The sequence below is a fragment of the Condylostylus longicornis genome, unplaced genomic scaffold, assembly GCF_029603195.1.
Source record: "Condylostylus longicornis isolate FDR11 unplaced genomic scaffold, ASM2960319v2 ptg000053l, whole genome shotgun sequence".
In the NCBI taxonomy this organism is placed as follows: Eukaryota; Metazoa; Arthropoda; class Insecta; order Diptera; family Dolichopodidae; genus Condylostylus; species Condylostylus longicornis.
In genome coordinates, this window is record NW_026578022.1 from 856,230 (window position 1) to 871,004 (window position 14,775).

Below are 14,775 nucleotides of genomic sequence, written 5' to 3' on the forward strand. Positions count from 1 at the left end.
TTCCACTTGCAAATATTTCATTGTACATTCGACTTTTTTTTTTGTTATTTATAAGATTGATTTGTTATAAAAACGGAAAATCTGTAGTGCGACAGTATGCCAGGGTAAAGTTCTTCTAATACTAACGCAATAGCAGAAATTTGATTGAACTATGGGCTATGTAATCGGCGCTATCATGAATTTCAATCGTAGAATTCTACAAATTACGAACATTACTATGGCGTTGACTTTTGAATAACCATAAATATCTTTCGTAAGACACTATAAATCACCAATGGCAGTTGCCAATCAAACCAAAAGCAAAATATTTAATTTTTTAATAGAATAATTTTTTGAAAAGAAGTGTATACTTTATTATTTCACTTCGAAAATATGCATTTTCCGTTCCGAAAAACATTCCATTGTGGAATAAAATATTCCGACTTGGCAACATTGTTTATCGCCCTAGTTATATGGTTTATATGAAAGGTAATGTAAAATAAGGAAAGATATGAAATTATTCTACACAATTTTCAAGAAATTATAAAAAAAAAAATTTTGAATGTAAAATTGAAAAAGCTTATGTATTAAGCACAGTTAATTTTTTCATATTCACCACCCGAATCGAACTTACACTATTAATACGTTTCCGGTTTTCTACGTCGATACTCTTAGAAAATGATAGCTACAGCGAGACTTGAAATAATTTTCAAAAATACTTTACGTTTAATTCGTTTTTTTGTTTTTAATTTGCCATTTTATTTCAAATTGGTTTCCTAAAGTTTAAATTACTTAATTTGTATTACTTGAATTAAAATGGCAAAATATGCGGCATAATTTCTTAATAATTTTCCAATTTATTTATTTTTAAATCCCAAAATTACAATATGGTTGTGATCCTTTCTAAACCTTCAAATTCTTTATTGACAATATAACAATACTTTCGGATCTTTAAAAAATCCTTTTAAAAATAAAATTACGATTGATGAACATTGTAAAGAAAGTGTGAATGAGAAAAGGTCCAGTAATTGGTTTTTCCTTTTTAATTTTTTTCTTATTTTTATTTTAGCTCATTTTTTTTTTTTTTGCTTTTTGGCTACTCATTATATGACCATTAAATGTAACAAATGTATATTGAATCCAAACAATATATGTATGTGAAAATAAATAAATATAACAACAAAATTAAGAGTATATAGCGATGTATATTAAATACATACAATAAGGAAAATGAGTAAAAGAGATAGAGAGGTTAAGAATAAAATAAATTTTCATAGAAGTTGTCAGTAATTATGATCTAATTATGGTATAATGATAGTTATTTTCTATTTGGGGCAGGAAAATGCAAAAAAAAAAAAAAAAAGTGGAAAAAAAGAAAATTCCTTGTACATACCATATGAATTGTGTGTATAGATTGTAGAAAAAGATGAGTTCATTTGCAAAAATTGTTGGGTTATTTTGTGTTTTTTTTTTTTTACATTGTGCTCTGCAAGGTCCTAAAACATTGAAATATATTTTTTTACCATCACGGAATAGGATGAGTTTTTTAATGATACACGTATATAAAATATTCAAGGTTATTACTGTATAAACTATGAATTTAATATGTACATACATACATACATGAATGTAAATCGTATTATAATTATAGAAAATTACTTAATAATTGTTTTACAATATGAAAATGAGGTTGTTTTGCTTATAAAGTATTTAAACTATTGTTATGTAAATGAAATCATCAAATTTTCTCTTTTCCTTTCACAATTACAAGCTATTAAAGGTTAAGGATTCAATAAGTTTAAAAAAAAAAAAGAAAATTTTTAAAGGTTAAGGATTTAAAATTTTTTTTTTATTATTGTCAAAGAATTGTGATTATGAAAATATTTCATAGCCATGACCTAATTATTCATGAAAACAGAATTAGTTTTGTTCAGTTTAAAATATTTTAAGATCAATGAAAATAAGATTTTCATATGGCAAGAAGATTAAAGATGATTTGTGATTATTATTTTTTAAAGTCCTTGCTTTTCATTATGGTTATATTAGACAATTTTTCATTTGATTTCCCACTTAAAGTTCAACATGCAAATTTAATAAAGAATTAATATAAAAATAAATATTTTTTTGATAGACAACAATATTCCAAGTGGTATGGTTAAATTGAAAATATTTTTACTAGGATCCTATTGCACCAACCATTTTTCACTTTTTTTAATTAATTAATCACAATATTTGCAAAATTTCAATTGCCACAAGAATTAAAACACCAGCAAATATAGTTAAAGTGTTTGGTACATGGCCAAGTTAACTGTCAATTTAGTGCTGCATTAGATCAAAGCAATTTTTATTATTCCCAAATGAATTTATATTGGGGAAAGATGCAACCTCAAAGCATTAATAAAATTTATACCGTAGAATAATCATTTTGATTATTAAATAATCTGATTAAATTTCGTAGTTGCTGACGATTTTGAATTTTAGGAATTTGTTTGAATTTGATTCAAATTTTAAATAAGCCTGAAATATGTTACAAGTTGAATATGTCACCAAAGGTAACTCAGATTTAAACTTGCATCAAAGTTGGTTCTACCGAAATTGAGATACACACACACACAGATTGCAAATTTCGTGCCATCCCATAACCTACCTTATTTTATGAAATACCGTCCCTATTAAGCGAAAAGAGAAAACCCTTCTCTTTCCCCGATATTTTCTATTTTTTGATATTTATTTTATTTCTAATTTTAACATTTTTTCTTTTTACAGAATATGCACCATCAATGAGTGATGAAGTTCGAGAAATAAATGAACAAAATATATATCGACAAATGAAATCAACAGACTACACGCAACAACAACAACAACAAGAAAATTTCAATAATAATGAGAAGAGCACAACAGATGATGATGATGATAATGATGACGATGATAATGAACATAAAGAGCATCACAAAACAAAAATAACCCCTGATGAAAAAACTTTAATTACAGATTCATCATCGGATAAAAATAAAACAGATATTGAAATTAAGTCTAATGAAAGGTATAATTTTAAATACAGAGTGTTAAGAAATTAAAATCATATTGTATTTTAAAATTTACTCTACCTATGTACACGGGGCAATCAAATATTTTTTATGTTTTTAAGATATCATGACTTAAATTTCAAGTGTTTCATTCCTTAGTGTAGGTAATAATAAGCATAGCTCAAGAAATTTTATATAGTAAAATTTTATAAAAGAGGCGAGTGGTTGTGTAACAATAACTTTTTATTAATGAAGACGGTTAACTACGTAAATGCGTACTATAGCCGTTCTTATATTTACAACTGGGTTTTTTTTTAAAGTTTTCTAGTTCTGGATTTATCGAGTGGTTGAAATTTACGTACACTTTAACCAACTCGTACATAATGAATATTACTCTCATTCAAAATAGTGGCTCAGAGCCATGTAGGCCAGAGTTATATGCCCGAATTATAAATTTTTTTTTCCAATTTCTCGTGTGTTAGAGTTTTCTTTAAGAAATTCGTAAACTGCCGTAAACATATAGTTTTCAATTTAACTATAATAATTCCTTGAATCTATTATTTTTTAAACAAAGTAAAAATATTTCAATTTCTTTGTTTTTTTAAATAAAACTATAGAAATGAATTTTTTCAATGAGAAATACAAAAAAATTGCAAAAAATCTCATAAAAAGGACAAAATTCAAAATATTCTTTGTTTTATAGAAAAAATATTTTAAAGTTTTCTTTTGAATAACTTGAATGACATCTTAAGACTTTAGTTTGAATTTTTGAAAAAAACCAGAAGTTTTCCTTAACTTTGGTATAATTAAAAAGAATAAAATATTATAAATTTCAAAATAAATTTTATACAAATCTTTTGAAATGTTTTTTAGAAAATATTGCAGAAATTTTTTTATTTAAATTGAAATTTTAGAAAAATTTCCTTAAGCAATAAAAGAAATTATTAAGAAAACATGTACACATATTTCATAAACATTCTGTGATAGAATTTTTATATTTTATGTACATGTCCTGAGGGATGATACTTATAACCCCTTACGTTATGAGCTGGAACGTTTCGAACTCGAACGTTCTATCCCAAACGTTCAAGTCCTAAACGTTCCAGTTCATACCCTCAGTGGCTATTTCTAGAAAACGATAAGTCTGACATCAATCACTAATATTATCGCTATAATTAATTTAACTTTTTCGAAATAAAATTTGGGACCAATTTGTTGATAGTGCAAGTCATAGGGTTTCGTCCTCACAACATAAAAGCTTACCACTTTATTAATTGAATTGGCAAATATTTCAATTTAATTTAAATTTTGTCCTATTGTTATAATAACCATGAAAATGACTTGAGCGTCTTTCGTGTAGATGTTAATTCAATGTTGCAGGTAAAAGATTAACTAAAGTCCTTAAACAATTTTTGGGTCATTGCTCCAAAAAAACCTAACAGTCCCAACTTCTCTTATTTTATATTTAATGTTAACAACAACAAAATTTTTGTTATACTCGTATATAGCCAAAATTTAACTTAATCTATTTTACGTTTTTTATTTTACAGTAGTCAACACAATTATTCATCTCCAGTTTCATTAAATTCTGTAACACAATTATCGTCATTATCGTCTAAAAAAGCTGTGCATGAAAAAGAAAATAATATTGTAAATGAAAATATTGAAAATAATATTACTAAAAATTATAATGGAGAATCAATTTTAAAATCACATAGTAAAACTAGAAAATTTCGTGGTAAAAGAAAGAGAATTAAAAGAAGATTTAATAATAAAAATAAATTAAAATTCAATGAAGAATATAATCAAGAAGAAAATAGCAGTAATAGTAATTACAATAATTACAATTTAAATCGATTTCCAACAAAAAAAGGAAATCCATCACAAAAATTTGAAAATTTAGATTCAATTGAATTATTATCTGAATCATCTGGATTAGTATCTGAATCATCCCAAATATTATCATATAATAGTCCTAAAAATAAATATTTAGTTTCTAAAAATAAATTAGAAAATTCACATAGAAATAAGGAAAAAAGAAGAAAATATAATAGAAATAAAGAGAATAGAGAGTTTTTCATTAGAAATAATGATGATAATGATAATGAAGATGATCAAAATATTAACACCGATATAATAAATAGTAATAGTAATAGTAATAGTAATAATGATAGTATTAATATTAGAAATAATAGTAATAATAGTAGAAATAAATTAATAAATACCACAAATATTTCCTTAAATCCAAATGATAATAATAATAATAATGATTTCATTTTATCAACATATCATCATCACCACCATCGTAATAATTATCATCCAAATAATCAATATCGTAATAATTATAAACATAATAATTATAATCGGCATCATTTACATTTGCATCAGCACCAACGAAATGATTACAAACCAAAAGAGACTAATACTCTTTATCATATAAAAAATTACAAAAATTTTAATATTGACAATAGTCAAATGTTAAATAATAATGATAAAATAGAAGATACCGATAATATTGATAATAATGATGATGACGATGACGATGACGATGATGATGATGATGATGATTATGGTTTTTATCAAAGGAAAAGAATAAAAAATTTCAAAGATGTGATTAACATTGATATAGATGCTGATGTTATTGATAATAATGATAATGATATATATTATGATACTGATACTGATGATGTTGATGAACAAATAAAAAAAAGTTTTAGAAACCATAAAAACCAAAGGCAACAATTACAACAACAACAGCAGCGTTTGCATCATAATCATAAAAAATTTTATAATAAGAATGAAGTAAAAAATTTACAAAAAAATGAAAAACAATTACAAAGGATCAAACAAAGAAAAAAATTTATCGCACAAAAATTTCAAAAACGTTTAGAACGTGTTGATGATGGTGAAGGAATACCACAGCAACAACAATCGCTACAGTATAAACAACATCAACAAGAACGAAACCATAGAAAACGTAATGAATATAATAATGATGACTACCAGCAAATTGAAAATGAAAAAAGATTTTTCAATTTTAACAACAAGACTGAAAATGAATATCAGGACGATGATAAAAAAGACCAACAACAATATCAATATGAAAAGGAGAAAAAAGAGAAGCAACAGGAAAAATATCACCATTTAATGCGAAAAACTAAAAAACAATTTAGAGAACGTGAAGATTTCAAGCAAATTCAATTTTCTGAAGGTCAGTAAAATTTTCTTTTTCTTGTGTTTTTGTTGATTTTGTTAATTCTTTTGGAATAGTGCGTTTTTGTTTACTTTGATTCCGTTAAATATTAAGAAAATCATTGGATATTCTCGTTTACATTTAATAATAAAGCGTGAAGCGATTTGAAATAATCTGAAATTTATAGTTAAAATAAAAAGGTTTCCACAATATTGTAATCAGGGATTTGATATAATTAGGTTTTTTCTTAAAAATATTGGCGGCACAATTAACAAATCTCATTTTGTTATCAACTGATAAAAAATAGAAGTGATTGCAAACTAAAACATTTTCGACGGACAATCTATTCCCATTGAATTGCAGTTGTGGCTCAGCAAATGCAACAAATGAGATAAAAACTTACTGCAAAAATTATTCATATAATTAATTCCGTTTTTATGTTGTAAATAATATTTATGTAATCGCGTTGTAGGTGATAATAGCAAATATCCAAGCTCTACTCAACTACTAGCAATTATTTTAATGTAAATGAAACGCCAGCGATATTGAATAGCTTACGAATTATATGCAATTACGCAATTTCTGGACCAAAATCAAAATTTGATATGCTACTTATCTAGTAAATTTCCTATTTTTAAATAAAAGGATCTTAATTTATCATAGGCCTTAGACCTAAGTCCGGAGAACTGGTTTTTGGAACAAAATGTATTGTTGTACAGGGTAAATCTTTAACATGGTATAATCTCTTAAGGGCAAAAAAAATGGGACAATTTTATGAAAAAACCCGTTGTTGCCCGTAAATGAATATTTAATCTCCAAAATCCTAGTTTAAAATTTTTGGTTTCGACAAAAGGGTGCATCGATTTAAATGGCTATAGCTTCCATAATTATTAAACGATTAAAAATTATTAATATGCGATTGAAAGCTGAAAAATTAAAGGGCTTATTCGAGACATTAATTAAAGGGCTTATTCGGTTTTAAACTCGACGTTTTATGTAAAAATTACATAAGCTAAATAAACTAAATCTCGGTAAACTCGTCACCTACCTAGTAAATTGAATGACCCAAGAAACTGGTACAATACCATGTATCAACCCTATGCTCCTCCTAGGAGCGAACTGAGATAAAAACAAAAATAAACTAAATCAAAAACCTGTTTTTACGAAGACGATTATTTACTAAAGTCAATAGTATTCAATTGTTGAGAGCAAAATAATGTTCAATTTGCACTTAAACACAATCCCATTTTGTTTTAATTTGCATACATTAATTTTCCTGAAATCTTCTTAACAAAAATGCCTAAATCTATGCAATATAATTTTCAAAATTTTTTCATTCTACAATCAAAAAGATTGAAAAGCTACCATATAGTTAAAGGGAAAATGTATCCGATTTCAGATTTTAAAAAAGTCAAATTGAAATTTATAACTATTCTATCTAAAAATTTGCACCTATAATTTACCTCAGATTTGTGTACCCGAAAGAGTGAAAAGTAATTTTATCGATTTTGATTTTATTTAGTTTAGTAAATTTTTGATTTTATTCTATGAAAATACGAAATTCATATTTATAGAGTCTACAGTCTACATACATACGTACATATATTTGTTAGGCAATTTTAAAGCAAGTGTGATAGTTCACATGTTCCATTTAATAAAGTTGATTTTATCTTTTACCCGCTCGTTCAAGAACAAATGAATTTCTTATGTATATTCCAAAAACAAAAACTGCCGTTTTCGTATATTTGACCCAATTTGAATGTTATAAAGAGTAAACATTTCTGTTATACAACCAGAAAAACTGTACTTATACTTGATCTTACAGCTTCACGTTTATATGAAATGTGAGTAGAAAATGGAAATTGGAACTGAAATAAAAGAAATAAGAAACTGAAATATTTTTTCCCTAGAAAAAAATTCACCTTCTTTTCATATTTTTTTTTCTTTTTTTTTCCTTCGATTACAAAATAGCAATACCTGTACTGTTCAAATATTCGAAAGAATTTGAATTTTCCTCAAGGGATGATATTTTCCTCACCTCTTTTTCACCTTTTTATTCAAAATGAAATTTTTCCAACACAAATAGAATTAAATTTAGATTATGTACAAAGGAATGTACATAAAAGCGGTTGGTATACATAAACAGTTCTAGTATCTACCTATACATTTTACCTATATTTTTTTTATTAAAAAATGGTTCGCCTTTTACACCATAAGTTTAAACAAAAAAAATTAAGGAAAAGAAAATAATATTTTTGTGTTTTATACGTATAGTATAAAAATTTTCCCACTTGAGAGATTTCCATAGGAAAAGAAAACAAAATGAAAAAATTGATTACATTTTGTTGAAAACCAATATTATATAAAATACAAATTTTCTGTTTCTCTCTACTTTGTACAACCGCACATGAAAAATATTCTTTTTTCGGCCATACCTTATCAAAGATCTAATGAAAATAATAAAGATTCGTATTATAGTCTCTATATATATAATTTAGCTCTCCCTATTTTTTCTTTTAAATTATAGAGACTTTCACATAAAAAATCTTCTAATTTAATTTAGATCATTGAAATTTTTTATCAAAAAGATCAAGAAGATATTTTAACACAAAGTTAAAGAAAAAGTTTCTTTCAAGAAATTGCGTTCTAAAACGAGTGTGTAAATAATTTAAAAGTAGGGAGTGACATTTAAAATTTTGTCCCACTCTTATATTTACTCTCTATATGGTATATTTAGGGAGAAAAAATTTTTATCCCTGTATTTTTTGCAATAAAACGGTGAACTTATGCCATTTAATTTAATTAAAAAAAAAGGGAAGATTTAATTTAAAAAAAAAACTTTGAAAATTATTTTTTAAACGAATTTTTTTGTTCGCGTGTTAAAAAAATAACATAAATATTAAATTATAATTTGAAATTTTTTGGTCTCCGCCTCTTAGTATATTAAATAGATTATAGAATTTTTTACTGACAGAAGTTTCAATATGAAATTATTTGTAACACCATGTTTTAGTGGCTATTTGGAAATGTTATATGAACACGATGGCAGTTAATTCATTTGAGATTATGAGATTTTAAACCAAAAGTGATAAAGTTCTGGTTATATCCGAGTGTTTTAAATCACTTTAAATAGGATGAAACATTTTAAAACATTTTATATATAGTACGTCACTGTAGTAAACCCCAAAAGAGATACCATTGCCATAAGTTTATGGCAATGGTATCTCTTTTGCGATTGCTGAAAAAAAAACAATCAATTACGCTATGATTGAGATGTTTTACAATTGATTCGCTTGACTATATACAACTGCTGCAATTCAAATATATTTTCAATTGAGAATTCAATAGAGACTTAATGCTGTCTTAAACGTAATTGTTTAATCAAATTTAGATTTGCGTCGTACAATGGATGTAATATCTTTCCAACGAGAGGATATTGCCGCAATAATAGCAGTTCTAAATAGATTTCAGACGGATGGCACAATACCGGCTTTTTTCAGCGGGCTTTGGATGTAGCGAATAAAAATTCTAGGGATCTTGAACGCTTTTAAAGAAACAAGGGTTGCTTTAAATTGTGGCGAAAAGCAAGGAACCGGCGGTACCACTACGGACTTAAATGGTCTAAGTGTACCCTTTGGGGAGCCTCCTCAACCTAACTTATTTCAAACTCTTAATTCGACCTTTGAATATAGTATTACGAGTACTTCAGACTCAGAATTAATAGTGCAATTGAAATTAAAGTTAAAATTTAAGTAAAAAAAATTTGAAAAATTAAAATTTTTGCAAAACATTCCTTAAATATTTTAGGAACGGTTCCGATTTAATACCTATATTGTTCCAAACAAAAATTTTACCTTGGAATTTTCAGCTTGGATCTTGAATTTCGCATGTCATTTGAATATTCTATCTTGTCATCCAATTTTCATTTGGACTTTTTGCTAAATTTTTAATATTAATTAAATTCCTTGTTAATATTTCTGAAAAAATCCATTTGCTGACTTTATAATAAAAGTAATTTGTATAGAAACTTTCATAAAATAATTAATTTAAAACGTTCTAATTCTAAGCTTCCACATCCTGCAATAATCAATATTTATTTATGTTACGATACAATATAATGGTAAAATTTTCTCCGAATTAACAATTTTTTATATAGAAATATTGCATAAATAAAAATGTATAACATTATGTATGCATATTGGTATTGTATTCTTTTTTGTACGGAAAATACAATTTAAAACAATGTAAGCTCAACTAAGAAACTAAGGATTCTAAAAGATTTTTCACATATTTCCATAATTCTTTGTAACACATTTACAACTTTGAAGTTTTGATTTATGAAAAGTAGTTTTTAAAAATTTTTTTAACAAGAGTTTGTCATGTTAAAATTTTACAGTACTTTCATATATTTATCACAGAAATTCACATATAGAAGCACACAATTTAATAATATTATAATAATAACCATATGTACAAAGTATGTAATACTCTTGCATTATAATACTTTGCTTGCGGTATACATATAGATACACATAAGTATCTTCAACCCGCTAGTATGGTTTTTATAACATACGTTCAATGAAAATATTTCATTTTTAACCCATGCTTTAGTGGTAATAAAAGTCTAACAGCTAGACGTGTTCTATCACTTTAATATACATTTTTGCTTTCATTTTATCATTTTATCTTGATTTTTGGTCTTTTCAACTTCAATATGCTTAAATCTTTGCATGCTTATAGCAAAACCTTAAATATGACAAAAAACAGAGAAACTTAAATGACTATCGAAGTTACGAAAAGTACAACAGTTCTCAAAAACAAAAAAAAAACAAAAAAAAATTTAGAAAATTCACAATGAATATGCCATTAAAGACATTGTAAAAAGACATCTTGTATAGTTATTTTACTCTTGAATAATATAAAAGCAAAAAAAAAAAGGATTCAAAAAGGATATAAAAATTTTCCACTCATATTCATAAAATTATAATATTCTTGACATATGAACTAAAATTAGATGTAAGTATAGGTTACAAGACTGATAATATTTTTGTAGCAGAATCATGACGTATATGAAATTTATTGGCTTATAATACAAGAGATTCGAGACAATAAAATTTAATTAAATAGATTAAAAGACTTCCAAATCTAGTCTTTATAATTTTGAAAGGTTTTCGGCTTAACTTGTATATTAACTTCATTCGTGACACGGCCGAAGAAGTAACTTCAAGTCTTTATTAACTCTCAATCTGGATGTGGAAATACAAAAAGATAGGAGGCATAAGTATGAATACTGTTCGAAAATGATGATCGCAAGCAATACTATTTCAAAGTGTTTTTGTCGGAAACTAATTTAGTCGAAAATATTGAAATTTATGATTTTGCATTATTAAAAAACTCTTGGTTTAAAAAAGTCATTTGAAGCAATTTCCAACATTATTTTCTATTAATAAAATATTTAATAAAAATTTTTATTTTGATCCTTTCACTCTATAACCTATGAGAAGATTATAATGTTTTTTAAAATTTAAAACTTTTATTATACCTAAATCCATATTGTTAATATATGTTTGTATGTACTTATTATAATGTATAACCCATATTTTTTTTGCGTCATATGCCACTAATGTTAATTTTTACAGATAATCCAATTCAACTTTCATCAAAACCCAGTTTTTTACTAACAAAATCAAATTATAAAAGAATTCTTAATCTTGATGATGATGATGATGACGATGATGACACCGTCTCTAATAATAATAATAATAACAATAATAACGCTTATATTGATAAAAATTATTTCCTTGATGGTGGAAATGACGATGACACTAGTGTTAATAGCAATATAAAATCATCTAAAGAATCTATTAATATAGATGATGATATTGATGATGATATTGATGATGAAAATAAGGAAGAAAATGATAATGATGATGATATTGATAATAATGAAGATAATAATGCAGAGATTGAAAATAATTCATTGAAAAATCAACGAAAACGATTGAATAACAAACAAACACAACATGAAAACCATGATAGAAAATCTTTAGAAAATATTAACCAAAGTATTGTATCAACATTGAATCATTATTCAATTCAATCTCAAGAGGAGCAACTTATGATGATGAAAGAAAAAAATCAAAAATTACAACAACAAAATGAAAATGAATTTAAAATTAAAGAAGATACAACATCCAGAAGAATATATGAAAGAAAACAAAAACAACATCAACATAAAAAGAAAAAGAATTTAAATCATAAAAAAGAGAAAGAAGAAAATCTAAATGAATCGATTCTATTGAATCGATTCAATATGAATGAAAAGATCAATAGAAAAAATAATGATAAGAATAATAACAGTAGCGATGTCAACTACAATAAATATAATAACAACAAGAATAAAGATGATAATAGGAAAATTGTTACTTATAACAGTGATCACAATAATAATATAGATGGTATAACGAGTCAAGAAGATTTTATTACAAGTCAACATTCTGTTGAAAAATTAATGGAAATCACATCAATTGAAAAAGATATTGATGAAAATGAAACTGGTGATTTATCATGCTTTCGGGATAATGATTTTAAACCGGCACCAGAAATACCACATGCCGATATTAAATATTTAAGGTAAGTAAATTTTTTTTTATTTTTTTTTGTCTTCTCTTAATATATAAATCTAATCTAAATCTAATATGTTATGTTGGTGAGGTTTGTTTTGCTGTGAGTGTACGAAACTGTTATTTGAGTTGTAAGTCAACTCTGAAATACACATTCTCCAATCCCCAATCTGTTGATAATAGAGCGAGAAAATATGATTTCAAAGTAGTATTTGTGCATTTATTCCGATAGATGGCTGAATCTTACATGAAACCTAAAATTAAGGTTCGCTTTTTCTTAAAATTTCAGTGATCAAATACATCATTTTTTGAATTTGTTGGTAGAAATGTCATATTTTGTTTTTAATGAAGTAGAATTTCAAACAATTTGGTTTAATTTAATGTCACAACAAGTTGAAAGAATTCTGTATAAAATTATATTTTAAGTGTTGGCATTATTTTCTTAACTTTTTATACTCATATATCCCATTACTCTATTTTTTATATTTTACGCATTAACACAATTTTTTTCAAAACACATTTTCTCTAAATTGTTGAGCGGGGATACTGAAAATCGTATCCAACCTCTGTGTCCAACATATGTAACAGTAGAGCGAAAATATTACAATCGTATTTTATAAAATTTAATATATTTTTTTTCTCTTTTTCTTAGTATTTCTCTTATACACACTTACTTTCATTGATTGTCTTCTTATATCTCTTTCTCAAATTTATCTCTCTTCTAAATTTTTTCTTATCTCTCGTTGTATAATAGATTTTTATGATTTGAGAATTTTATACTCGTTTCCATAATATTGATTTAATATAATGTATTTTTTGTATGAAAGAATAAAAGATATTTATTTATGCAAAAATACAAGTAAATGACAAAGAGAAAAGTGTACATAAATATGTAAATTTTGTAATACACATATATATACATTGATATAAATAAGTAGAACACTTTATATACAATATATTTTCATATTATATTAGAATAATTTTTACATGTCCTTGGAAAAATAATTTTCTTTTTGTTTAAATTTCGAAAATGAAAATTAAGGGAGGAAAAAAAGAAGAACCGAAAATGATAAAGAAAAACTGATGTAAATTGATTGTAACTTGAAAATGGATCCATAATGAAATTAGCCATCTACATCTTTTTCCCTACAACTTACTCAAAGAAACAAAAGCTTTTTTTTTTTTTTTTGGTTAAATAAAAAAATCTACCTACTTTCAGAATTTTATTTTTAACCGTAAAATTTTTCAGATATATTAGTAATAGTCTACCATTTATAATACCTTAAGAGAACTGACGGTTACACAACCAAGAAAGTTACGATATTAAAAATTTTTAAACACATAGTAATTGTTTGTACTACATTATTAACTATACAGTTAAAATCAACTTCATTCCTTGTGACAACCATGAATTGAAGGACTACAGGCTATTCAATTTTAACTCATTTATGTTCAGTTATTGCTTTTCGTTAAATACCCTAGTATATGAAATTTTTTAATAGAACCATAAATAGAAATCAAAGCATTAGAAAATAGAGTTTGTAATTAAAAGAATACAACAGGATCAAATGGGTTAATTTATTATTATTGGTTATTATATCATAAATACAATTGAACTATAAAGAAAAATTTTCAGTTGCTGAAATTATTTTTGCACGTTCTACAATTTTTGAAAAATAACCAAAAATGAATATTATTGTTCGCTCTCTCCTCTCAAATATTATTTTTTAGCTAAGAGCATGAGTATGAAATCATCAAAGAATTTATAGCAAAATTATATCGAATAAGTGAAAAATTTTTGACCTCGTGGATTATAAAGTGTTATCAATTGATGTTTATGTCTCATGCAATATTTGTTATCCTACAAATTTTAATTAAAATACCTAAAATTCGGCACTTACAATTTATAACTAGAATTAGAGTAAAGACAACTAAGTCTCTTTTTTAGGGTAAT

The 14,775-nt window shown here is 25.4% G+C and overlaps 1 protein-coding gene across 3 annotated transcripts in view; it reads left to right on the forward strand.

Annotated features, from left to right (window-relative positions):
* Positions 1 to 2,748: 2,748 nt before the first annotated feature.
* Positions 2,749 to 14,775, forward strand: part of LOC129611567 (homeobox protein 2) — a 95,403-nt gene continuing 83,376 nt past the window's right edge. For all 3 annotated transcript variants that reach the window (XM_055524766.1, XM_055524764.1, XM_055524765.1), the window contains exons 1-3: positions 2,749 to 3,022; positions 4,556 to 6,216; positions 11,838 to 12,831. In XM_055524766.1, coding sequence (XP_055380741.1) covers positions 2,760 to 3,022; positions 4,556 to 6,216; positions 11,838 to 12,831 — 2,918 coding nt within the window. In that variant the 5' untranslated portion in view covers positions 2,749 to 2,759. The remainder of the gene's footprint in view (positions 3,023 to 4,555; positions 6,217 to 11,837; positions 12,832 to 14,775) is intronic.